The sequence below is a fragment of the Tiliqua scincoides genome, chromosome 2 (assembly GCF_035046505.1).
Source record: "Tiliqua scincoides isolate rTilSci1 chromosome 2, rTilSci1.hap2, whole genome shotgun sequence".
NCBI classification, from domain to species: Eukaryota; Metazoa; Chordata; class Lepidosauria; order Squamata; family Scincidae; genus Tiliqua; species Tiliqua scincoides.
In genome coordinates this window covers 174,569,120-174,596,986 of record NC_089822.1, presented here as the reverse complement: position 1 = coordinate 174,596,986, position 27,867 = coordinate 174,569,120, and the positions used below count along the sequence as shown (strand labels likewise).

Below are 27,867 nucleotides of genomic sequence, written 5' to 3'. Positions count from 1 at the left end.
AGAGCATGTGTAGCGGTTATCTAAGTTAAAATCCACTGGCATTTACCTGCGTCATCCTAAAGAATTCAACATTTGTAGAAAGGATCATTGTACAGAATTATTATAGCACAGCAAAAGAAAGTTCCTTTTAATTTTTGTGGGATTTAGAGAAGTGTTCAAGACTGGGAGCATTCCTGAACTAGAAAACCTTGACTGTTGCAGCATTGCTTCCAGTCTACTGCGTCACTGTGTCTCTGATGCAAGGGAACTTGGGACTGCTTCTATCGCTACCAGCATAGTTCAGATTGCACAGGTTACAATCCTGCACAGGTAGGTTAAAGAAAGCAAGATTGCAACACATTTACAGTCCTTTCAAAAAAAAGTATAAAATGGAACCAAATGTTTCCCATAGAAGGCATGTTAGACATTGTTTCCATATTTAAATTCTTCATGGAATAAATTTAAATTGGACATGGAATAAAATTTGTTTCTGGCAGGGGAAAATAATTTCTGTTGTATCTTCCAGTATTCAGGAAGCAAAAGCATCATGATGGTATGTCACTTCAGGCCCTCTGCTTTCTCTGTTCCCTCTCCTCCCAATTAATTGTGGTAAAGTTCAGTTTAACCACCGGGGGGGGGGGAATCAAGGAAATTATATGAACCCTTTTAAAAATCTGAAATAAATATTAACTTTACATTCATGTAATTTATGTGACTACTGTACATATATAATACCTACATTTTTACAATACAATACATTGAAACCCTAATTTCTCTATCCATTAAATGTAGATTTATATTACAATAAAGTGTCAAGAAAGAGATAAAAACAGGAAAGCATAATCATATTCAGCTACCAGTAAACTATACAGCTGTATAACTACACAGGCCTACAAAATTGAGGGCCATAAAAGTTTTTCCCAAACTTTATGGTGGTTTGCTATGAATTTGGGGTGCCGATTCCAAAAATGGCATCCGTTTTGCCCTATCACGTCTAGTTTTGCAGATATATTATAGCCTCTTTAGTGAATAGTTCAAGCAGCTTCCTCTTGAGAAATCCATGGTGTAGACTTCCTTATGAGGAACCTGCTTGAACCATTCACTAAAGAGGCTATGCCGTGTCTCCAAAACTAGACGTGATAGGGCAAAACGGATGCCATTTTTGGAATCGGCCCCCAAATATACCCAGGAATTGGTGTAACATTTAAGGAAGCGAAATGTGTGTTGGCCTATGCTACTAATTGATTTTTTGTTTTCCGTTAATCAATTAGCAAGCACATTTAAAATTAAATTTGAGATATGAGAGTATTTAAAGACAGACTAGATTGTCAGGTAGAAATTTACGCCTTGATGGGTACTTCAACAGAGACAAGGATCAAGTCTGAATTGACATGATTGCAATCATATCCTATATCACCTTTTTTCCTTGTTATATGAATGACAGCATACAATTTATGTATATCTTTCTATATTTTGGAACTCTGGGCTTCTGAAGAGAGCACATCTTAGAGTTAGATGATCTAACAATGTAAACCAAAACAGCAGAGACATGAGCTTGCTCAGTAAGATAATGTCTTCCTGGTCTATGAGTGTGTTCTTGGTTTCCTAGTACAGAAGGAATGAGTTCTGACACAGCCAAAACAGAGTGCAGAACTGCTGCTAATACAATGGGGCTGTCTCATTTGTAGACTCCATTCATCTAACAGCTAAGAATTATCTGTACTGATGCTTTGTTCCTTTTTTCCCCCTGCCACTTAATGATCTGTCAGTGTTACGGGTAGCCTTGACAAACAATTACGCAGTGGTAGGCAGTTGTTATCTGAGGTGTTGCTCAGAGTGGAAAAATGGCTAGCAAACTGCTCCCATTAGCAAGCTGACCAAGATTTTTTCCCTTTCCACTAGTAAAAAGAGAGAGTTGTAATCTGAATTGATAGAACTGTTTCACCTAGTCTGCAACAGGTATTTCTCTTCAAGGCAAACACTTTTGATACTCCCAAGAATATGTACTGGCTTTAAAAAGCTGTATTAGGTTTTTACTCTTTAATATAGACACATAAATATATGATTGTTAATGCTTTTCCTTCCTTCCTTCCTTCCTCTCTCTCTCTCTCTCTCTCTCTCTCTCTCTCTCTCTCTCTCTCTCTCACACACACACACACACACACACACACACACGGAGGGAGGGATGTGTAGGGTGCCAACTAAGGAGGTGACCAAAAGTGCTGAACCTTGAGATTGATTAGAACAGGATTTCAGGTGCTTTGCTAGAAGATCATTTGTCACCTTTAAGTGTATCTTTTTGTCGTCCTGCTGTTTTCTGCTATTCTGTTGGCATGGACAGCGGAGTTCTTTTTAAAAACAGAAATCAAAGCTAGAGCAAACAGGGACTTGTTCCTAATGCCACAGCATGTTCCGGGAAAATATCTTTGAATTCATCAAGCTTCTCGACGCTCTCTCCAGGCCTTGCTGTTTTATTAGAGAGAGTGAAGGAAATTGCTCTTGTCCTTTGACCTGAACAGTTGTTGAAGCCTTAAAAATAAAGCTCCCAAAGGCCAAGGAAGCTGTTTATCAACAGAACAAAACAAATCTTAGAATTGTAGGGCTGGAAGGTAGAGCCAAGGGCATCACTTTAGAACCCTTTAGTTCAGTGTACGTAAACTGTTGCTCATGGTTTATGTAAAGGTTATAGAATATATTAAATGTAGTTCATATTTGTACTAAATCTTAGATTCACTCTAGACTTTTTGGAAGTGGACAGTTAGTTAATTAGCACTCTTACTTTTGTTGATGACAAAAGGCAGAAGATAATGTGGACTACGATACTGTTTGGGGGTGTAGGATCATTAGGCAGTTGTTGACCCCAACATTTTTCAAAAATATTTTTACTACATTCTTTTGCTGTTGCTGAGGGATTTGGGAAGTTTTAATGAAATTTAACAGTTTGTAATGATTTTTTGTTGTATGTTACCTTTGTCTTGAATCGTGTCTGGTAAATTTTTAAAAAAGCAAAAATTATTCCGGGAGGATTTCTTTTTCTGGTACTAACTTTTATTATTTTCTTTCTAGCCGTTTGGAACAGAACTCAATCAAGAACATTCCTGCAGGAGCTTTCTCTCAGTACAAGAAACTAAAAAGGATGTAAGTTGTTCTAATATATAACATTTTTACCATTTACAGTAATGCATACAGAGGCAGCCATGTCTGCAAGTGGGCTTTACACTTTTGATTGTGGAAAAGAAGGGACTTGCTTGCATTTGCTGAGCCCTGTGTATAAGAACAATATACACACCTGCATCTTGAATACTTTGCAGTCTAGACCTCGTTTTCAGTAGATTCTTTGCCAGGCAGCTAAGGGCACAATCCTAACCAACTTTTCATCACCAAGGTAAGGGCAATGCAACTCTGAGGTAAGGGAACAAACATTGCCTTACTTTGAGGAGGCCTCTGTGACTGCCCCCTAACTGCAGGATGCAGCACATGCCCCACTGGCACAGCTATGCCAGTGCTGGAAAGTTAGTTAGGATTGCACCCTCAATGTTGTAATGTTTTTAAGGCCACATGTAATGTTTCTGAAAGGAAAACTAATAGAAAATCAACCCAGTCATATATACAATGACTTTCCAGATCCATTGAATGTTTAACAGCTTATATGGTGAAGTCCACATGGATCTGCACAGATAATATTTTCTAAGTAAACTCTTCCCTCTTTTTAAGTACTTTCACAATACAGATTTTCACTTATCCGGACTGCATATATTTAGACCGTTCCACTTTATCCATAGTAAGATGTTTTATATAAGGTTCAGGAAGGATGGGAGGCAAAGGACCACGCCCCTCAGGAAGGAAAGGTCTGCCATTTTACCCAGGTCTACCTACTGGGTAGCTCAAAGCAGAGCTCCCTTCTTCTTTGAGCTCCAGAGACAAATTTGCCTCATATGCCCAAGAAGGAGTTCCAGGAGGTTGGACTGAATTTTGGACTTCTTGCACTGGTAGTACAGATGTCCAGAAGCATCTCTGTTCTCAAGTGTGTTCCTGAGGGCTTTAAAGGAAGTGCTCTTCTGAACCCTTGGAGGTCTGAGCATGGGTGGAGAAGAGGTCTCCTCCATGTGAGATGCGCTGCCTGATGTGTAGCGCATCCCCTCACTTTCAAGGCATGCGCATCACGCACTCCCTTTTATGATGTATCTGTTTTTGTGTTTTATTTCTACAAATTATTGTGAATATGGATTCTGAACAGAAGAAGATGAAAAATATGGGGAAAGTGGGAAAATAAATGAAACTTAAGAGAATTTATCATAGCTTGCAACTAAAGCTTAAGGTGCTAAACCTCACTATGAGATGCTAGAACATCTGAAACATTTTCATAGTTGACTTTAACACATGTTCTTATAAAAGCAATTTTATATCAAATAGAACAGCAATGAAAAACAAATATTAAGATGCTGTATGATGTACGATGCTGTATAATGTTGATGTATTGATGCTATAAAAACATTGTATTGATGCTATTTATTCTATTTTATTATGTCAAACAACTTTTTACTTATGCTGTTAAGCATTTAGGGTGATTTTGGGGTGAATTTGGAATGACTTTAGAACAAGTCAGAATTTTTCCCATTGAAATTAATGTAGTAATTGTATGCATTCAGATTTCCTCTATAAGGGCTGTTTTCAGGAGCAGATTAGGCACATATAAAGGGGGAAAGGTGTAAATCAGCCAATACATCTGACTATGCATAACAATTAAAACACTACTGATTTTTGATTGTCCTCTCTGAGATGAAGTTACTGTACTTAATACTTTTCCATAATATGAGATTTATTTTCTCAGAGGAAAAGGCCTTAGGTATGTGCATCCTGCTTATTTGTTAACTTAATTTTAAGCAACTGGCTTATAGCAGGAAAAGGCTGCTCTGTTAAGAGCAATTTTTCAAATGTAATAGTATATTATTGTTGATGGGAAATCACTTTAATTTCTAAGTAAATATGGTGGACTGGGAATCCTTTTTAGTATCTATGTCTGATTAGTCTAGGAAATGCTCAGCAACTTCAGTATAATTACTATGAATTATGTCAGTGTAAAAGAAAGCAAAACATGGCCATGCTTAAAAACTTACCAGATGAAAAGTTGATACGTAGGATTACGCCAGAGGTTCTCAAACTGGGGTATCGCAATGCCCTAGTTAAGGAAGCCCTGTCTCTGCCTCCTTAAGGGACAGGGTGAAGGTGAAAAGCAGCAACGCATTTGCCACAATTGCACTGCTGCCAGGGATAGGTGTTGTTTTTTTTTAACTTACTCTTCACATCACCAGCTTTCTGGGATGTGCGAGGAGCCCACAGACCTTTTTGCTGGGCTCCTCACTCCTCAGAACAACTAAAAATAGCTATCGTGACCCACTTCCAGTTTTGCAATCACAAATGGGAAGTGGGTTGCAATCACTATTTTTACTTGTTCTGAACTCCCCCAAAGGCCAGCACTGCAAATAGTAAGCTAAAAGACCCTTTAATCCCCAACAGCGATGCGATCATGGCGATTGCATCATTGTCTTTAGCCCTCCCCTGCAAGCACTTACCCCTGGTTCTCAAATTTCCAGCAAGTTTGGGAGCCACTGGATAATGCTTTTAGTGTAGAAAAAGTGCTTTTCTGAAATTCCTAATTGGGGTCTGCTTTGTTAGTTTAATTTGGAGAGTTCCTTTTGTTCAGCTCTAGGATTGTTAATGATTACTTGATTAATATTATTGGTGGGCTCACCTAGCATCTAAGACTAAAAGAAGCCTGTCTGGAACTTGGAACTCTCTTCTGAGTTAACCCACTGTGCTTTTAAAAAGATGACACACGTGATCAAAGGAACTTAGCAAGTATTGCTGTTCCTTTTCTTTTGCTTTTCTGGCTTTACAACATGTTCTTGTAAAAGCAATTCCTTATCAAGTAGCAGGATAGCAGTGTAGAACAAATATCAAGAAATGGCTGAAGATGTTGGGGCCTTTCGCTGTACAGTAGAATGCTTTGCTGCGGTTTTTTAATAATTGTCTAAAAGCTACAGAGTAGTGCAGTGGTTCTCACACATTTCACACTGGGATCAGCTTTATAGAATGAGAATCTCAGGACCCACCGGAAGTGATGTCATGACCGGAAGTGACATTATCAAGCAGGAAAATTTTTAACAATCCTAGGCTGCAATCCTACCCACACTTACTCAGGAGTAAAGTAAGTCCCATTTACTATCATCGCCAAAATAATACACCGCAGACACTCTCCTATATGTCAACCCCACAGATAAGTCAAGGGCAAGGTTTGAACCAACAATCATGGAATTTTCTATGACCCTCAGATAAGTCGGGGGTTAAACTTAGGGGGGTGTCTGACTAAAGTTTTGTCTGATTTTACCCAGGGTCAGATCCTGAAAAATAACCTACCACTAATTGTTATCTAAGAACTGTAGTCTCTAATTTATTTAAAAACATAGTAAAAGATCATAAGATAAATTTTTATTCTTTTTAAATTCTGGTCTTCACCACCTTTTTGTAAACACTATCAGAGTAAGTGCACTGTAAACTATATACCAGTAAAACAGTGGTTCCCAACCTGGTGTTCACGTAGTCCCAGGGACACTCAACAGGACCTTTAGGGGTACTTGAAAAAGAATGGCAGAATGGCAGAAAAAGGCAGGCTGTGCTCCAGAATGCCTTGCAAGGCAGGAAGAGAGGTAGCTAGTTGACTGTGAAAGCCCTACCAATAGCTAGTTTTTGGTCATAAATTCATGTATGAACCAGTGATTGAAAACCAGCACAGTAAAAAAGCTGAAACATAATATGGAAAGTGATCAATCACCCAGAATTTTTCAGCACACTTCTGGTGCAAAACAGTGCAAAGGAAGAGTCTTTTGTTCTTCAAACAGATGAAAAGAGAAAACACTGTGATAAATACATGAAGTCTGGGCTTTCATATAGAGGAGATGAGGGCTTGTAATAATTACGAACATTTTGCTAATATGAAGGGTACAATTTATGGAAATAGGCTCCCAAGGGATATGCAAGTGAAAAAGGTTGGCAACCCCTGCAGGGGAACCATGAATCAAATTCACCTTTAAGGTGGACATGAGGAGAACCATGAATCAAACACACCTTTAAGGTGTCTACATACTCTACATAGCAGCCCACAACATACAGCCCATAACACATAACTGAGAGTGTGCAATTCAATTCACAGCAGAGAGATGAGATATTTGCAACCCTTTTTCCTCAGAAGTAGACCCACTGCTTTCCATGGGTGTTGTTCTTAAGTAATGGTGTACTGAATTGTAGCCTGGGAAGGAGGGTCCCCATCCTGGTGTTTCAAAAAGCAGACCTACTTTGCAAGCATTTGCCAAGCAGAACCAGGCTGCAACAGAAGGAAAGAGAATAAAAGGTTAACTTTGGCTGGAATGTCCCTGGAAAGTAACTATAGCAACTGCCTGAGCTGAGCAACAGCTCAGCTGAGAAGGGAAACTATTAAGAGTTGAAAGGCTCTGCCCTCTGATTGACCAGGAGATAAGGCAAAGTGAGAATTGGAGCTTGATTACTTGGCAAAAAATTTGGGTACTATACGTGAGTATCTACGGCATATAGTACCTTGTTAAAAGTATAGGTCTGTAACATTTCCCCAAATGCAGTCACATACCAGGGTCGCATCAAGTCTAATATATTAAAAATAAAATATTGAAATGAATGGGGACCCATCTGAATGGGGACCATCTAGTGGGTCCTGACCCACAGTTTGGGAAACACTGAAGTAGTGTGATATCAGCTGTATGTCACGAAACCTGACTGGTACATTTTTTCGTCAGTCTCTAATCACATGTTGTGAAGATTGCTTGTTATGTAAAGAGATTTTAAAGGTTGCCTGAGAGTAAATACTACCTTTCAGGATGTTTCAAATGAGTTGGGTGTCTAACTCAAAAGAAAAAACAAAAAGAATGTTTTTCACAGTTTTAACGAACCAAAGTTACAGTAGGAGATGGTATAATTAGATCCCAGAGCAATAGTTTTGTTTAAAAACTTAACAAAAATGATTCTATTCCAAAAAATTACTTGAGGAGATTTTGAACCAGTAGTCTGCCTCAAGTGCTTTAATCGTTGAAATGTCTTTAAATGGAAAGTCTTATTACTTGTAGAATCCCAAGGAAAAGAGTGGGCTTAGCTTAAATTATTACTAGGCAGTAGTTATGTGGAGTGACAGCAGAGTAATAGCAGTGGACGAAGATTCCTATCTTGCAAGGATGACTGAATGGCTGCTCACTCTTATAGGGTCGTGGTAAGTGGAGGCCAGGCTTCTCAGGAGAGAAGGAGTAGGCTTTATGTGCAAAGTATTTTGCACATCTAGTATTTCCCAAGTGAGAATGGTAAAGAATTTAATTTTTTCCTATGAAAGTGGTAAAGAAAATTTTGATTTATTGCTGTGCATGAGATCGAATATGAGAGGGAGAAAAAAAAACATGATTCGGTTTGACCATAGCCGCCATGGCTGTTGTAGAAATATTGATTAGAAGAAGTTGCGAATGGATTAGATGTTCATGCATCTGGTTCAACTTATGCATGTAGAGTTCATGAGGCCGGAGATCTGACATTGTGGTACAAGAAATGAAACTTTGTCCTTACCATGTATTTAATTGGAAGAGAAGACAATACAGGTTGAGTCTCATTATTTGCGAGGGTTTCCTTTCGAAGGACTCACGTGGATGGCAAAAAACTTACTAAAGCAAATCAATTTAAGAACGAAGTGCCTTTTGCTCTGGTGATTTAAAAACAGCTTTGCTGACCTTTGTAATGCACACAGAAACAATCAGACTCTCTCCAGGAGCTTAGGCTTCACTAGGGGGCAGCAATTCCTCCCTGCACCAGAAGCCCCAGCAAGGGGGAAAGAATGGAGAAGGTTATAATCGCTGCCATTTAGCCTTATTTCACGTGCTCAGGGGGAAGGGAGGAGCGAAGCCTGCAGAAAGAATGATTGATGGATTGTCAGCCAGCTGCCCTCTCTGGCATTATTAAATTACTGTTTTCCTTTAATTTGAAGGGCCCTTCCCATCAACTGTGAGATAGAAAAAATGTGTGGATACTTAGGTTATACCTGTAATCACTTGTGTGACTGTCTCTCTGCAACAGTTAAAAGCAGTTTTTTAAACTGTGATTTTAAAGGGGTGCATTTTTCCCCTTCTCCAGAGATCAGCACATTCCTTCTTATTTGCAGGGGGTCATTCGTGTTGAGTCAAATCCATGTATAAAAAATCAATGTATAACAAGGTTGGACCTTTATAGCAAAACTCAAGGGAAGGGTTTTGGTAGATCTCTGTCTCTCCCATCCACCCCCCAATTATATGGTCAGAAGCTGGAGGGCTCACTGTACAGAGTTAAGCTGAGGTGAAAACTTTGATGACTGAGGGTAAATCAGAAGATAAGTTAATTCCAATCAGATCAGAAAGCACCATCGTAATCACTGCTAACTAGGCAAAAGACACTTTTTAAGCAATGACTTATTTTGAGCAAGTAATAGAAAAACTGTCACTATTTATTCTGGCACAGCATTCCTCCCAGCTCCCCTGTGTTTTGGTTTTTTTCCCCTAAGTTGTGAGCTCCTTTTGGCCAGAGACCTTTCTTTTAATTTCTTCGGTTTTTGTGCGCAACTGAAGATAACATCTGCATCTGGTGTAGTGGACTGCAGTCCACATAAACTTATGCTAAAAAACATTGGCTAGTCTGTAAGGTTATTTTGCTGTGTAAACTACTTTGTCAGCTTTTCTGTTGAAAAGCAGTATTTAAAATATTCTAAATCTAAATAACGCTAATTATAATATGGTTAGGTCTCAAAATTATCTTTCTGTCAGAAAGGAAAGTGGATTCCATGTGTAAGGGAAGTAGATTACAGAGATGGTTCATATTTTTTTCCATGTGCATTTAAATTGGTAACCTTATTAAATATTTGTTTTAGTATAAATAGTTATATTGGTGTAAATGGGAAGAGTCGCTGATGTAACGTGGTCTTCATATGTCACAAACATTGGCCTGTAAGAACCATAACTGTAAAGCTGCAGCAGGGGATTTACTGGATGCCTGGGAGTTCCTGCAGTTCTCTTATCAGATCTAGATTTTTTTTAGTTCAGCTATCTGTCACTCATATATATAAAATGATTATATGAAACGAGATGATACTTGAAGGTCAGTATTGTTGCATAGGCTTAAATTCAGATTGACAGGATGCCACCCTAGCAGTCAAGTTGGTGATTGCAGTACAATATGCACTCCTTTATCAGTGAATAAGCATCTTTCTTTCAACAGGATTAAGGAGTTGACTTAGACTGTGTTACTAGCATCTAAAGATAAATTGTTTTGGGGTGGTTTTTTGGAAAGGGAGTTGTTTTTTAAGCTAGGAGCACATTGCTAAATTGTGTTTTCATTGGTAACTTGTCTTCTTCCCTTGTGTATCCTTACAGTGATATCAGCAAGAATCAAATATCGGATATTGCATCAGATGCTTTTCAGGGCTTGAAATCTCTCACCTCGCTGTAAGTAGAGGGTAACCTTGAATGGGAGATGTGGAGTCTTAAAAATAAATAGATCAAGTATTAGTGTGTGATGCTTTCCTTTTCCCTGTACAATTGTCACCTTGTGTGACGAACCTAATCTTTCTTAAATTGGAAATTGATCAGGCAGACTTGAAGGTGGCATTGTTTATGCAGGTCTACATTCCTTTTATAGATGAACACCATATACGAAGGTTAGCAATTCGGGTCTGCAAAACATCAGCAATTCAGGTCTGCAAAACACGATATTTTCCTTTCATTGGGTGTCAAAAGCCATGTTGGCAGTAATAGCAGAGAATATAATATTCAGTGAGAATATCTTGTTGAATGAAGCCCAGGACCCTATTTATTTTTTAGCAAACATATTGGAATTTAATTTGCAAATGATATGGCTAGGTCATAGGAACCACAGCTACTAAGTGCTAGTATTATTGCTTTTTTAAAGTAGATAGACTAAAATGTTGTATAAGGCAAAGCATTATAGCAGAGTGCACCTTTTAGGAACTTTTTTCATAACTGGAAAAAAAATGTCCTTATCCTTAAAGCAAGGGCAGCCAGTTCATGCTATCACATCTAGAAACTGTGCTGTTTCAGCTGAACTGCCCATAAACAAACTGACTTAATGTCAAAAATGCTTGGGTAACTTTAAAAGGACAGAGGCTGCCCAGATAAGATCTCCAACTAAGATGGGTTATTTTCCAGGCTAAACCGTATATGGTTTTGTAGAAGCTGATTATACAGTAGTTTCAAAATCAGTTTTGGACTAACTTGGTTCTGAAGCATTGAAGTCATAATTACATATAGGTCAGCCAATGAGACTTTGTTCTGAATTTCATCCTTCATTAATGTTCACGTCATCTCCATGGAGTGGAACTTTTTCTGTGATGATTCGAGACCTAGAATCAATTGGAAGACAGATAATGTGTGTAAGACAGCAAAATCTTGAAGCATCTATCATGCTATATAACACACTGTGATGTCCATTACAAAGGCGGACCCGCGGGGTATTGGTTCTGCTGTACCTTCCAGACCGGCCCAGTCTCTCCCTGGCTGGCGCGAAGAACGGGGAACTGAAAAAAGGGGTTTGTTTACCTTCTTTAATTTGGTTGCGGCCTTTACATTCATTGAGGGGTCCTGTTCCCTCACAAGACCCCAGTACCCCCCAGGTACAGTTTCAGTGACAGTCTTTCCAGTTTCCTGAAATCAAGGGGCCAGTTGCCCCACTGACCTTTCTCCCACAATCCTCACCAGGAAAGGTGTTGGGCGCGTGGAGTCAGTGCAGTCTCTTTGGAAAGAGCTGGGTCGGGCTGATGCCCTCCTCTCCTTTCTGTTCTCACCAGTTTGTGGGTTCAGCTTAGAGATGCTCCTAGGGTCCTCTGTACTTGGGGAGCTCCCAAAGCCCTTGAGAAGCTCTTTCCTCAAGGAGCCAAAGTCTTGGACCTCTTCCAGCCCCTGGCTGTCTCTCAGCTTTGTTTGCCTCTCGTCTACTAGAGGCACTTTCTTCCCTTCCCCTCCCTAGCCCCTTCCTTATGGAGCTCAGGAAGGTGCTGTCTCCTCTCCTCTTATCCTCCTGGGCAGTCCCTCTAGCCTCGCCTTTTCCTGGCCCCACCTGGGGCTGAGATCTTGTGAGATCGCCCATCCTCTCCCTGCCGGTCCCACCCTTTCTGTTAAAAGGGGAAGTGGCACCTGTGCTGCCCCGCCCCAGAGGTGAGGAGGCTGACTATAGCAAAGACTTAGGAGCCTCGCCCTCTTTGGCTGGCTCCTTGTTCTTCCAGGACATTCCCTGGAGGGTTCCCTGTGTCTGGACACCCCTTCCTTCCGCTTGCCCTCCTTGCTCCTCCTGATTCCCCGCTGGGGGTTGCTGCCCATGGTACGCCCCTGGGTGATACACACGTATTGCTAAATTTGTATCTGTTAATAAAATAATCAACTGTCATGTCAACACTAATAATACAAACCAAGGCAGCAAACAATAATCAGGAGCCAACCGAAATGTTCGCAGAGTAAGGAACAAAACTAAGAATGCAGTCTTATTCCTATCTACCCAGAGGTAAATACTATTGTGTTCCTTGGAGCTTACTTTGAGATATGTTCCATATAGCAGTAGTTCTCAAACTCTTACCACTGTGACCCACTTTTTAGAAGGAGAATCTGTCAGAACCCAACAGAAGTGATGTCATGACCAGAAGTGACATCATCAAGCAGGAAAATTTTTAACAATCCTAGGCTACAATCCTTCCCACACTTACCCAGGAGTAAGTTTCATTGACTATCATTGTTAAAAGCATATACATAGTAGCCTGTTAAAAGTATGGATCTGTAATATTTCCCCAAATACAGTTACATACCATGGTAGCATCAAGTCTAATATAGTTAAAATAAAATATTGAAATGAGTGAGAACCCTCCAGAAATTGACTCGCAACCCACCTAGTGTGTCCTGACTCACAGTTTAAGAAACACTGTTTTACCTCATTGTACACTAACTGAAGTAAAATGAATTCCCATTTTATTCAATGAGTCCTTTAGCTTAAATATTAGACAAAATAGTATTGGATAAGCATTTGGCATCAGCTTCTTATTTCTTTGCTTATTTATTATATTTGTAGCCTGCCCTATCCTCTGAGCTCAAGAAATGTTACAGCAATTTCACCAAGACAGATCTATTACTATCCTCAAGGGGCTTACAATCTTTTTGCACACAGTGTCAAATATATAAGACTTCTGGTTGCCAGTAGGCTTTCTGCACATTTAGTGTGGCTGTGCCAGAGCTTAAAAGACCTTGTCCAGACTGTCTGGAGACATTTCATGTGATGTGTCAAGGCAGTCCTCTGTTATTCAGTGATGAATTTATTTTGGATCTGTCTATGTTGTGAAAATCTTTCTCCTGATTCAAGCTCCAATGTTAGATTACTTTGGAGCCGAATGGAACCCAGGTCTTTGTATTTAGCATGTTCAATAATTCACACGACCATTATCACATCATGAGTGAGGATGTTTTGTCATTTTGGGGGGCTGCCAGAGATGAACCAAGATGCTGTTGAATGAATCTGCTGATAGACAATTACTGCAATAATTTCTGTATTACCTTGATTTATTTGGCTGGGGTTTCTTCAGTATTGCTAGAAACAACTCTTCTACCTTGAAGTTTCTTATCTCCAGAATAGCCATTATCCAACATTCCTGCAGCTTTTTGCTGAGCAGCAGAGTACGCTTGCCTGTTAAACTTTTGCTACTGCCTTTAGCATTTCCTTCTGGAAGTTGTATGGCATTTCAAACCTTTTTGAGGGCTGCATAGATGGTTTGAGATGATGTATTCTCACACTTAAATAAGAAATTATAACTACTTCTGAATAATGAAATAACATTTCTATCCTTAGAAACACTCCAGATACTGACACAAACTTAAGCTCTGAATAATCCCTCATGTGCGTTTTAAAACCCTTTTCTCCTTATTCCAGTGTCCCACTAACAACAGTTCTGGAGATTCAGAATACCATACTTTTAGCCACCTCTTTGGGCACCTCTCAATGGAAAGAGGACAGACAGGCTATAAATATTTTAAATAAATAGAATAAATTTTGAGCGTCAACTATTTGCCAATGGCATGTTTGTTTCCTTGTGAATCTAGTTTGCTTTCATTCTGATTAATGATATGGAAGATTGCATATGGCTTTAAACCTAGTGAGACGGTCCGCTCTGCATAGCCCTAAGCAATTGATGTGAATGTGGGATATTTGAAAACCCAAAGATGTTTCTGTTTTATAATTCAGTATCAACTTTAGTTATTTGTTTATGTTTTCAAATATCAAGACTACTTTGTGTTTTCTGTTTGATGTTTGTTTCCAGGCTGAGGAGTTTTGGCACACTGATATGATTTCTAGCTACCCCACAAATTTCAGGTGGTAAATCAAATTGTATCCAGATCAAATATGATCCTGTAATATTCATCCATCCACTGTGTCATTTCAGAGGAGTTGAGTTTCCATGTAGCAACTTTTTAACAAATTACAATGTTTGATATGGTATCTAGAAGAAATATTACATTTTGAAGGAGAAACAACTTCTAAAAATACATACAAAAACTTGGTATACCATTTATTTTTTCCCTTCATACTTTTCAGAGTACTCTATGGAAATAAAATCACAGAGATTCCCAAAGGTCTATTTGATGGACTTGTGTCTCTGCAATTGCTGTGAGTATTGCTTTTTGTTGGTTTGATTGTTTTTTGACCAAAATCTATAGATATTTACACCTCTAATTTCAGCAAAGTAGATTCTGTTCTGTTACCTGGTGTTCTGAAAATTTATTGGGGCTTTTAAGTAGCTAATTCAACAAGCTTATTTGGCAGTTTTCCCAAGAGCAATAGATGATGTCATTAGAAATACTTTTAATCGCTAAATACATAGCTATTACATAGTGGTGTTGCAGTATAAACAAATGGTAAGTAATCAGAAAGTATGTATTTCCTACTCAGGGAAATATGGGAAAAAGTGCTTTGCAATTCTAAGGTTTATCTGCTTCCACAGCACACTGAAATAAAGCACACTGAAATAAAGATCAGTTGAAGACTGCCCTGTGAATCTAAAGGTTAGATGTGTTTTGAGGTTAGTGGTCCACAGTCCAGCAGTGGATAGTAATGCCTGTTTTTTTTTTTAGGATCAAGCTGGTGTCAGACATGAAGACGCAGTGCCTCAAAAATTTTAAAATGCATACCCAAAATGAAAAATGGCACAGATGCCTATCTCTCGCATCTGTATTTTTTTTATTGCCCAATCCTACCCCCCATCACACTATAGCATGCAGCCATGCCATATAGGTGCAGTACATACTCTAGTGGGGGGGGGGGTGATCAGACCCCAATAGACTACCTGATCACCTATGGGAATTCTTGCTATTCTGCTGGTGTAGATCTAAGGAGAGTCAAGGGGTGTCCAAGGCAGAGTTCCAGGGATAAGTTCCTGGCACAAGTCACTGTCACTGAGATTCAGCCCCTTCCTCTCCTGTACCGCCCCCTGCCCTCCCTCTCCCTGCTCACAACATGCCTCCACCACTGAATTTCCAAGGCTGACACAGCCCAGGGTTTGCCGCAGCTGGGCTCCTATGCCACTACTGCTTTGCAGCTTGAACTGGCCTGGCAGTGGTGAGCTCCATGTGCCATCACTGGGCATTTTGCAACAGCAGGATGCTTCTCCTCCTGTCACAAAAAGTCCATATGATTGGGTCTTTTTTCAGATTTGTATGCTGTTTTTTGTCTTGTAGCCCAAAGCAGCTAACAACATAATTGCAACAATTAAAAGCAATGCAATCAACAGAGCCAAAGCAAGAGAGACATTCAGATGGTTACAGGACCTTACTAACTGGCTGAAAGCTTATATTTACCCATAAGGTAGAAGCTGTTTTGTTCAGTAAACAGTACCATTGTCCTAGATTCCTTTTATAGGAAGTGTGGCAGTCTTGACTTTTTTCATGGCATATGGCTATCTGTCTTATGAATTGTTGTTGGAGAAGGACTGGTACTTGTTAGTACATTCTATTTTACACATTATGGTTAAAGGCCTGTTGGTCACCTCAACCCCTTTCACTTAAAAAATTTTCATTTTTGCTTCCATCTGGAATTTTTTTCTGTTGTTAGATGTCATGCTGAAACTACTTGATCTTGCAATACAGTATATTTGTTATGTTAGTATAAAAATAAAGATTTAAAAAGTAAGAGCAGACACCTACTTAATAAAGCATAATTTTAGAAAGAAAGAAAGAAAGAAAGAAAGAAAGAAAGAAAGAAAGAAAGAAAGAAAGAAAGAAACTCTTACTTGCAGTGTTTCCTGGACCTTTTTGTTTTATAAAGATGTAAACTTATATTATGTTAACTGGAACATTTTAAATGCTCTGAATTTGTCTTCTAAGCCATCAGAATCAGTTTGTGATTATCTTATTTTATTTTAGATTCCTGAAGCATAATAACCATGCATTGGTTTGAAACCTGCTGTTGAGCAGTTGGAAAAGTACTCTTTGATTAGATCTAATTTTGCATTTAGTCGGTAGTAGATTGGATTTTTTTCTTATTAGTCTGGAGACATAATGCTAAGAATGGTCTAATGAGAGTATCCTGGTAGTCAGTACAATTACCTAAAGTTTATCATGAGCGTTATAACACATTATGCAATGTTAGTAAGGAAGGGTAAAGGCTTTTTCAAAATGGACTAGGCTCTTTCAAAATGGTGCTGGTGGACAGCTCGATGAAAATGTCAATTCAATGTGCAGCAGCAGTGAAGAGGGCCAATTCCATGCTAGGGCTCATTAAAAAGGGGACTGAGAATAAAACAGCTACTATTATAATGCCATTGTACAAATTGATGGTTCGGCATCACCTAGAGTATTGTGTTCAGTTCTGGTCCCCACATCTTTAAAAATGACGTAGGGGAACTAGAAAAGGTGCAGAAGAGAGTTACCAAAATGATTACTGGGCTGCGCTGCCTCCCGTATGAGGAAAGCTTGCAGCGCTTGAGGCTTTTCCGTCTAGAAAAGAGGCACCTGAGGAGAGACATGATTGAGACATACAAAATTATACAGGGAATTGATAGTGTGAATAGAGGGGTGCTCTTTTCCCTGTCACACAACACCAGAACCAGGGAACATCCACTAAAATTGAGTGTTGGGAGACTTAGAACAGACAAAATGGGCTACAAGTAAGTGAGAATGGGATCATCCACTTCACTTCCTGTGCTCCATCTTTGCATGGGGCTTTAAACCTCATCCCTTTAAACTTTAAACCCAAGGACAGTGTGCTTTGCCACATGCGAAGACAGAATGCAGTAAAGGAGTAAGGACCCTCTTTTGAGGAAGGTGCATACACAGTGTCAGGCAGCAGTCCCAGTTGGGCTGGCTGTGCTTGGGATAAATGTCAAATCTAAAATCTGTTTACAACCCTCTCCCCCCCACACATACACATTGGGCTCAATTCTACCTGTATTAAGTTTGTTCACCTTTACTCTTTTTTCCTCATGTGATAAAAGCAACAACTTGACATGCAGCAGCTTCTCTTTGTCTGTTATATTTAACCCATTTTTGCCCAGCCCACAGGTGTACACATTTAGTCCCTGTTGTGTATATCCAACGTTGGGCAGAAATACTTCAATGCTTGGCAGTTCTTTATATAGAGCAGAACAAGCAGAATAGAAAACTGTCCTTTTGTCTGCATCTCTGATCCAGGCCTATTAGAAAAGGAGCATTAACATTCAGCTCTCTATGAAATGTACTAGAACAGTGGTTCTCACACATTTAGCACCGGGATCCACTTTTTAGAATGAGAATCTGTCAGGACCCACCAGAAATGATGTCATGACTGAAAGTGACATAATCAAACAGAAGATTTTTTAACAATCCTAGGCTGCAATCCTACCCACACTTACCCAGGAGTAGGTCCCATTGACTATCATTGTTAAAAGAATATACATAGTAGCTTGTTAAAAGTACAAGTCTGTAACATTTCCCCAGATGCAGTCACATACCAGGGTAGCATCAAGTCTAATATATTAAAAATAAAATATTGAAATGAATGGGGACCCACCTGAAATTGGTTCGCAACCCACTTAGTGGGTCCCAACCCACAGTTTGAGAAACACTGTCATAGAGGAAGGGTCCAGTCCTATCCAATTTTCCAGGGCCGGTGCAACTGTGCCAGTGGGGCATGAACTGTATCTTGTGGTGGGCAAGAAGTCACAGAGGCCTCCTCAAGTTATGGGAACATTTGTTCCCTTACCTCAGGGCTGTATTGCGGTTTCACCAGTGCTAGAAAGTTTATTAGGATTGGACCCGAGGACAGTTATAAGTCACATGAAGAATAATTATTATTAATTATTATTAATAAACAGTATTTATATACCGCTTTTCAACTAAAAGTTCACAAAGCGGTTTACAGAGAAAAATCAAATAACTAAATGGCTCCCTGTCCCAAAAGGGCTTACAATCTAAAAAGATGCAAATGAATACCAGCAGACAGCCACTAGAACAGACAGTGCTGGGGTGAGGTGGGCCAGTTACTCTCCCCCTGCTAAAAAAAGGAGCACCCACTTGAAAAAGTGCCTCTTACCCAATTAGCAGGGGTAATTGAGGCATAGTCCAGTTGTTCCTGAAAACCTTCCTTAATCAAATCTTGCCCCTGCTATGAACTCATTAGTGGCCATGGGCAAGCCATTTCCCCTCAGCCTCAGCTCCCAGGTTGCAGTATAGAGACAATAATACCTTGCAGGATTGTTGGAATAATTACATCAAAATAATACATGCATAGTGCTTTGTTCTCTCTGAAAGCACTGTAGAAGTGCTAAGATTTATTTATTTCAGCTTATATAGAATGGTGAAAGAATCCAAACTGTGTTTCTGGCTAGGGTTTTCAAACTTAATTAAAAAAAAATTGAATAATTATTGTGTTGAAATGCAGGTTAGTCCTCTTTATCCACTGATTTGGTATCTGCAGATTTAACTATCCGCAGGTTCTGAACCTGCAGCGGCCAGCCAACCTGTACCCTCTGAACGTGACCAGAGGTTTCTTCTGGTCATCCAGAGGTGTTCTGAGACGTGGGGAGGCCATGCACTTCCTCTCAGAAGGCCTGCCAGAGGCCTCCAAGGCACACTTCTGTTTTTTCCTATAACCAGAAGTGTATCTTAGAGGCCTCAGACAGGCTCTTCTGAGATGTGGGGAGGACATATGCAGGCTCCCTGTGTCTCAGAACACCTTCAGATGTCCCTGAAGGGCACCTGTAGTCACGTCTGGAGATCCTGTATCAGTCCATGGATTTCATTATCCGCAGATGCTGAGACATGACTGTGTTCCTGTTCTTCAACATTTAATGTTTCTTTATTTGGGTTGTAAGCATCCTTTAAAGATATCCAGTCCTTAAGTAGAGATTGTGAAGTTTATCTGAGCACAGCTACAGTTTCTCAAGGTAGTAGAGCATGCCCAGTCTAATTTGGTCTAATTCTTTTCCCCCCATATAGTTTTACCCATTCTCACTTTTATTAAATACCTGTCATTCAGGATATACCTCATTAATCACAGAACACATGTGCTATTAATTATAGGAGAATTGCTAATGATACTGCGATAAGAGACAGGCAAGAGAAAAAAGTAATCTCTTTGTATAAGCTCTGTGCGGTTGTCCCTCTGATAGTCTCTCAGGTTATTAGTGTACTTAAAATGATTTCTTGTCTATCTGACAATGACAGAAGCCAATCGGTAGTCTCCTGAGTGTACTAAGACTGCTAACCTGCTCTTCCAAACTAAGAGTAATCTAGTTATTCTTCTGTAGTTTGCTCACTTGTCATCTTGGATCGGTAAATTAAAATGTTGCTGAGAGTAAATACTACATCAACATTTCTCTTCCCTCCATCAAACCAATTATTTTCAATAATTCTGTTTTGGGAGCTCAGAAGATTATTTAAATGTGAAATGCTCAAAACTGTACTCAAGTTAATAATTCAAGCAGGAGAATATCTTTATTGTGCAGAAGTGCTGTTGATTATCTCATCTATTTACTTGCCACTTCAGTGCACGTGCTTGAAAAAGCCTCAGCTGAAGTGTATTTTTTTTTTGCAAGCTCTGACATATTTTTTTGCTTTACAAGATGAGGTTTTAGTTTGGTGCAGCACAGTAGTGTTGTGTACATTCAGTGTGAGCTATAAAATGTTTCTATGTAATTGAGAAGTGGTAGAATCTTTTATAATGCAGCACAGTATGTGTTTGTTACTAATTTTGACCATTTTACCAGTGTCACCGCCCAGCGAGGGGGCTGCGGCAAGAAATAGGGCCTTCTCAGTAGTGGCATCAACACTATGGAATTCCCTGCCCCTTGATTTACGAACTGCTCCCTCTCTTGAAACTTTCCGGAGAGGCCTGAAGACTTTTCTTTTTAGACAAGCCTTCTGAGTTCCTGGCCATTTTAACAACATTTTTTAAACACCTTTTAATACTTGGTTACAGCCATGGGTTCTTTTTATAAATTGCTGCTGGTTGCTCTTTTAAACTTTTTATCTGATTGCTGTTTTTTAAGATGTCTGTTAATATGTTTTTACCTTGTTTTAAATCATGTTTTTAATGTGTGTTTTTAATTGTTGTAAGCTGCCTTGGGTCCCTTGAGGAGAAAGGCGGGATATAAATAAAGTTAATACTACTAATAATAATGTCCAAATAGAATGGCTTTCAAAATTCCTACCTTTAGGAGACCATTTTCACATTTGGTCTTTTAATAATCCCCTTGTATACCTGCCATGGATTCTGGAGCATATTGCAGGGCATGCACTCAGTTTGTGTAGGCTACCAGCCAGTTCTAGTTTAGGTACCACACAAGTGAGGACACTTCTAACACCCCCAGCTCACACTCATATAATTCATGCAATGAGTGTCTGTCTAGTAGCTTGTCTGCCTTCTTATTGAAAAATTACAGATTCTAGTTTGAGCATCCGGTTTGACCACCTTGCAAAGAATTCAGGACTAGGTGGGTCTTACTGTTATCTACAGAATCACTTTTGTGTTTATATGCAAAGACAGAGGATCACTTAATACAGAGTAAAGACCTGAAGTGGGGGCAGGATTGGTGGCAAAAGCACATGCCAAATCTTGAACCCTTTCTGGGCTTCATCTTCTTTCATGGAGAAATACAGACTTGCATCAGCAGTTGAACTGACACAGGTCCAAGTTGCCCCATAGCAACTTGGCAAGCCAAGCAAGCCAAGTTGTCCTGGCTTACACCAGGACAAGGGGACAAATGTCCCCTTACTCCAAGGAGACCTCTGACAGCTGAAAATCTCCCGTGCATGGAGTTAGGTTCAATTTCACACTGTATTGTTACAACACAGAAATTCCACATTAGAGCCAGTCTACTTTGTGAAGTTGATGTACAAATAGTAGAAAATGTATCTATGCCACCTTATAGAATTTGGTAGTGAAATGTTACGAAATACATACTTTTTTATTTCTCAGAAAGTCTGTCAAGGTTTTTGAAGCTTCTTGTTCATGGATCTGACTCTTCTTAGGATATGCGTACTCTTGTGATTTACTCTTTTTTTAATAGGCATCCCGAAGAACTCTGGGATGTGTGGTTCTGTCTGTATGGGAATAATAATTGCTAGCTGAACATTTCCGTATTGCATATAACAGCATGTTATAATTTGACGTTAGTGAAGAGAATCCTGGGAGTATTCAAGAATCTTAGAAAAATGGTCAGGACTTATACATATCTATAACAACTATATTATGCATGGTTGCTTTCTGATGGAACTAGATAGGCTAAAGATATCAACAAAGATTCCCTGCTCTTTATAAGGTTTTGTCTGAGACAAATCTCTGAGTTCAGGCTTGCTTTATATGATACTCAGGAATGTGTATATTTTAAATCTCTTCTCTTTACTTACAGGCTTCTCAATGCCAATAAAATCAACTGTCTGAGGGTGAACACATTTCAAGATCTGCATAATCTCAATTTGCTATCTCTCTATGACAATAAACTACAGACCATCAGCAGAGGACTTTTTGCCCCTCTACAATCAATTCAAACTCTGTGAGTATTCAAGAATATTACATTTGGATCTCCTCCCATGCAGCCAAATTAGCCTCTTTGAATGCCTGTTAGGGAGATAAAGCGGGGTATGAATGAATGAATCAATCAGTCAATCAATCAATCAGTCAATCAGTCAATCAATCAATCAATCAATCAATCAATCAATCAGCACGCTTATAGAGGTTTTCAAGAAGAAGCGTGCGCTTGAGTCTCTGGTCCTCTTTCAGTCCCTTAATCCTGGGTAACATTAGGTCTGCCTGAGGACCAGGGACGGAAATCAAACACTTATGCTCATGTGCAACAAAGCCAGTTTAATTCCATCTGAGGGAGAGGGATTGAAAGGTTCACATGGCAAGGATTAGAAAAGGGGACAAAGAGATGGAAGGAAACATAGGTTGCGTAGAAAGGAAAACAGAAATAAAGGAAAGAAAACATTTTATGTGATTTATAAACCTCTTTTATAAAAAAAAGAAAGTATTCAAACCAGCATACAATCAATCAGAATCCAAAACCATTCAACCTATCAGTACCAGAGCCAATAGAACAAACAATTTAAAAAAAGCAGGAACAAGCCAGTGAAGAGAATAGCATTAAACTCAAAATGCCTTCTTAAATAAAAATCTTAACAGTTCATCTAAAGACAGAAAAAGAGGAAGCCTGTCAGAACTCCCCATTCAACGCTTGAGGTGTCACTTCAATGAAGGGATAAAGGATAGTAGTAATGGAGATTTCTGTTTGTTCCTGATACTGCTGTTGTCAGTGATCCTTCATGTTGCTACCAATGGTGGAAACTTTTCTCTTCTCATGCTATTGGCCTGTTGCAGCTGCTGTCACCATGAGCTGGTAGTGTGACTATTGTGTCACACCACTCCTTGCAATCAATGAGGGTTCATAGAATCTTTTTATTATACATGTACATGTGCCTCACTTTCTAAAGTAAGGGAGCATCATGTTCTGAACAAAATTGGTGATATGAACAGACTCAAAATGAATTAAATATAGTATACTTACAGCCCAATCCTGAGCTGCCCAGTGTGCAAGGCTCCAGCAGCGCCGAAAATGGGTGCCACAGCATCCAGCACGCCTCAGGCAGCCGCCGCTGCCTCCTCGGGAGAAGGGGACTTTTGTCCTCTTCCCTCATGTAAAGCGAGTAGTCCCGCGATGGGGCTGCTCAATTCTATGATGACCAAGGGTTGTCCGACACAGAGGCTCAGGATCCACCAGTTCTGCCTCCCTCCCGCCCCGCTCCCTCCTCCCGGCATGCCTCCTCTCTGCCCTCTCCCTACCCTCCCTCCACCTCCCCCCTCTCTGGATCACTTCCTCCCCGCCTCTTCCCACACTCCCACCTACCTCTCCGCTGCCCAGCAGCCCGCGCGACCACTGAGTGGTGGTGCTAGCCCAGCTGGTGTGCACTGGTCAGGATTGGGCCCTTAGACTAGGCTCCAACAATAGGCTAAGCAGTTCTAGTCAGAGTTTTTCTTGTCTGTTTCATGACAGCATTTCTGCCTAACATCTAGAACTAAAAATTATGTCTTTTAAAAAGTCGCATCCCAAATCAGAAGCAGAGCTCCAGCTGAATATGTGATTGTCTCTGGCACATACTTACCCTTTCTTTGGACCCTGGCCTTAAACTACATTCCCTTAGAACATGTACTCACTGGCTTTGTGTGACCTAAAGGTATTCAGTATCAATCCCTATCCAAAGCTGCATATTTCATGGATAATGAAATTTCATTTAAAATTACATTCCCACTCTCGCAGAGCAAATGCTACATATCATCATACCTTTTTTGGTCATTTAGTCCCTTTTAAAATATTATTTTTCAAAATATTAATTTGATATATTTTTGTTTTCTTTATGTCTTACAGTGAAAGATGGTATCAGGTTATAAGGATTAAGACAGGAGTCAAAATGGTTTTATTTTTATTCAATATGCTATATATGCCATTTCTTGACATTTTCTTGGACAGCCTTTCTTCACAAGGCTGTGAGAATTAATTTTTTTCTAAATAAGCCAGGTTTCTAGGCTCCATGAGAAATGTTTTTGGTTAAAAAAAATATATGATTAGGAGGGACTTAGCGCCAGGGCTTGGTGAGCTGACAGGTGATCTCTCAGGAGATAGGTTCTGAGCCAACTTGGACAGTTGAAAAGTGTTTTGTAACACATAATGTGATTGTGTCATTAACAATAATATAAAAATGTATATAGCTCTTTTCAAGTGTTCAAATAGTATTTTAGTACTACAGATGTATTATCTGGTTGTAATCCTTGTTAAATATAGTATTATTATCCCCATATACAGTGGTTCTCAAACTTTTTAGAGTCCCTAGAGACTGCTACTTGATGTATAAATAAATGTCAAGGTCTGGCTATAATGGTGACTGGGCAGCAGTGCTCTCTCCCCAAGTAGCACATTGTTTAACCCTTGATGCATATAGCCCAATGGTTCCCAAAGTCTTACTTGGACTTTGAGAATCCTGTAAATATTTGCTGAGAAGGGAAGTCAGTGTACGTTAACAGCTCTTGATTCAGTGGTTGCCATAAAATAGCAGTCATATTTTACTGAAATAATTGGAAATAATTTGTTCCTAATTTGTTAGTACAATAATAAAAAAATCCCTTCTATTGTTTCCCATGTACAGCCTCCCCTCTTCATAGCACTCTGTGTATATCAGCTTGTGGCACCCATTGTTTGTTTTCAGGTGTCATGTTTCTGATCCCTTTAATGGATTGTGAATGAAACCTGTGCTTGCTTACATATTCCTTCCTCCTTTTGTATGTCTGACTTCATGGAACACTTCTGGCTTGATCAGACCACACTTGGCTGCTATATGCAAACCAGCAAGCTGTTCTTTGAGTAAGCCCTCTAAGCCAGAGTTGCAAACTAGAATCAAAATGTGCTTTGTAATTCTAATTTGCTGTGCTTACTTAAAGCACAGTTTGATCAAATCACAGTTTGGCATTATGTCCAATCAGGCAAACCAGGAAGTATTCTGTTAAATTTGGCACATAGCATGAAACTCATTCTCAGTCCTCCAAATAGGCAGCCAAGGAGGATTATTGTAGGTAATTGGCTCAGGTGAATATAAAACAATAAACTGTGCGATGCCTTTGAAGAGTTTTATATTGAAGTGATTTATATACCTTTTTACATAAGAACATAAGAACAGCACCACTGGATCAGGCCATAGGCCCATCTAGTCCAGCTTCCTGTATCTCACAGCGGCCCACCAAATGCCCCAAGCATTTTTTTAAAGTCATTTCCATATATATTTATATGGAAGTCATTACATTTTGCAGTTGGCTTAATAGAAACAGGAACAAACTGAAGAGGAATTCAGTCCCATTTATTCATTTCACATCATTCTAAGAAACTGAAGTTCTCAGATAAAATATAATAGATATTTCCAAAGATTAAGTGTAAATAAAATTTTGCTTGATTTGCTGAAGATATTTCCAAAGAAAAAGTGTAAATAAAATTTTGCTTGGTTTGCTGAAGCCTTTCAAAGGCAGAGTTCTCTTTTTAGAAAAGGTTTTATTCTGACCAATGTATTCAGATTTTAATTTCAGTCCTGAGAGGAGATCTGCACCTTTGCCTACAACCACATCTTGATTTCTGGAAAGCTTCAGCTTTGCAATAAATTCTTCTAGCATTTCTAAAAAATGCAGTGCCTTATGTCAGAAAGCTATGGCTTTCGGAGACAGAAGGTCTGTACCCTTTAAAAGCAGGTTTTGCTATATTAATTTTTGTTTCCTTCTTGAAAGGGCTCCCTATAGACTTTATGAACTAAATAATAAGATGGCTCATAGAATTTCTTCCATTCAAGTTACAACTCCATGTGGCTTCCGCCAGGCCTGGTGTACTGGAAGCTGATTCAATTACTCCACTCTTCAATTTTATATTTGTAAAAAGAAAAAGGAAAACCACCATGATGGAGCACAGTGTCACAGGTCACTTCTGGTTAAACATCCCATCCCTCTTGCAGGCATTTAGCTCAGAATCCATTTGTGTGCGACTGCCATTTGAAGTGGCTGGCTGATTACCTGCAGGATAATCCAATAGAAACCAGCGGCGCTCGATGCAGTAGCCCACGTCGCCTTGCCAACAAGCGAATCAGCCAGATCAAGAGCAAGAAGTTCCGTTGCTCAGGTAATTTATTTATCTAGGCTGTGCTGCACTTTCAGCTCAGAAATAAGCAGGTCCAAAGAGCCTGCTAATCAAATCTGTAGGACAGTGTTTGCTATAATGGGTATTATGGAGCATCTTTCTAAAATTAAATTTAGGCAATTGGATTACTCCACCAGAAAACCTATTTACCTTATGCATTAAAAGAGAGACCAACCTTTAGCTTGCATTTTGAATTATTTAGTTGGTTGTTTAAAAGATAGTATGTAATTTTGAAAGGAATGCAGCACTGTATATGCTGGCTGCAACAAAGATATGGTCCAGATGATCCTGTGTGGTAAATGTCTGTTTTTTATTTATGTGTTTTAGTAATGAAAGAATTCAGATGTACTTTGAGCAAAATTCTGACAGCTCTGCTCACATCATTCATAAGAAAATACTCACTGAACAGATAAACTATTTGTGGGGAGGACTTTTCTACCAATCACTAAAACAGTATTACAAGCTTGTTTTAGCCATTCTGTGATCCTCATATATGATGTTTCAGTGATCATAGTGCAATATCCCTCTGCAAATATTAGATGTAGATATTTTCGAGGCAATTGCATCGCTACCAATTTGCGACATGACAAAGTTCTAGGTAGAGAAGTTATTAATGTATGTATTTTCAAATGTTTATATTCTGCCATTCCCCTTCCAATAGCAAGGTGCCCAGGCTCACAACAAAAGTTTTTTTGAAAAAGCAACCTACAAATAATTAAAAGACCATTAGAGAATAAAAACAAAATACAAAAGTGTAATAGCAGTCATTCGAATGTCAAAGTATCAAAGCATCTTGGGCAGGACTTCAGTGCAGGGAATTACACAATTTCCAAGTTCTGACAAATATAATTTAAAAAAGAGCTCAATCCTATCCCTTTCCCCGCCATAGCATGCAGCTGTGCCAAACGAAGCTGTGCTGTATGCTATGGTGGGGGGCCAGATCAGGAAATTTGGGAGGAGAAAGGGAAAATATTTCCCCCTACACCTCCATAAGCCTTCTGATTGCCAGTGGGTCTCCTCGGACCAGCACCAGCTCCTTAGCTGGCTCAAGTCCAAGGAAACAAAGGGGGCATTGGCTGCTCCTGGAGGGGATAGCAATCAACACTAGTCACCTGTGCTGGATGCCACACCTTCCTGTCTCCATCATGCCCCCATCACTTCTCCCATTCTGATCTTCCTGCCAACATAATCTGGATCAGTGGGCCTTCCTCACCCTACCACTGCTCATGGGGCCACTCTGGCCTGTCCAGCCACATTTCAGAAGTTGCCAGAGCATCGTTTGCAACAGCTGTAAAGCAGCTATCAGGACTCTAAAGCAGAACCCTAGTACTGGCAGTGGAAACTTGTGCAACCCTATTCCACGCTGCTGTCATAATAATAAAGAATGTGATTGCTGAATGAAAAGTGTTATATTTTCCCAACTACAGCGTGTTTAGTTGGGGCATTCTCAAATGAATGCAGTATTTGGGAAAACAGGTTCTAATGTGTTCATTGAATAATTTTTTTTGGTAATAAAAGGGCTTCATGAAAAAGTATGGGCAGGTAACTGCTGAAATAATTTTTGAAGGACAGAGTAGTCAAAATCTGATGTCTGATGCACAATAATT

At 39.5% G+C, this 27,867-nt stretch overlaps 1 protein-coding gene across 1 annotated transcript in view; it reads left to right on the top strand.

The window, feature by feature from the left end:
• Positions 1 to 27,867, top strand: part of SLIT3 (slit guidance ligand 3) — a 534,848-nt gene that overhangs the window by 333,837 nt on the left and 173,144 nt on the right. Inside the window, exons 10-14 of the mRNA XM_066612910.1 lie at positions 3,046 to 3,117; positions 10,446 to 10,517; positions 14,659 to 14,730; positions 21,947 to 22,090; positions 26,079 to 26,242. Coding sequence (XP_066469007.1) covers positions 3,046 to 3,117; positions 10,446 to 10,517; positions 14,659 to 14,730; positions 21,947 to 22,090; positions 26,079 to 26,242 — 524 coding nt within the window. The remainder of the gene's footprint in view (positions 1 to 3,045; positions 3,118 to 10,445; positions 10,518 to 14,658; positions 14,731 to 21,946; positions 22,091 to 26,078; positions 26,243 to 27,867) is intronic.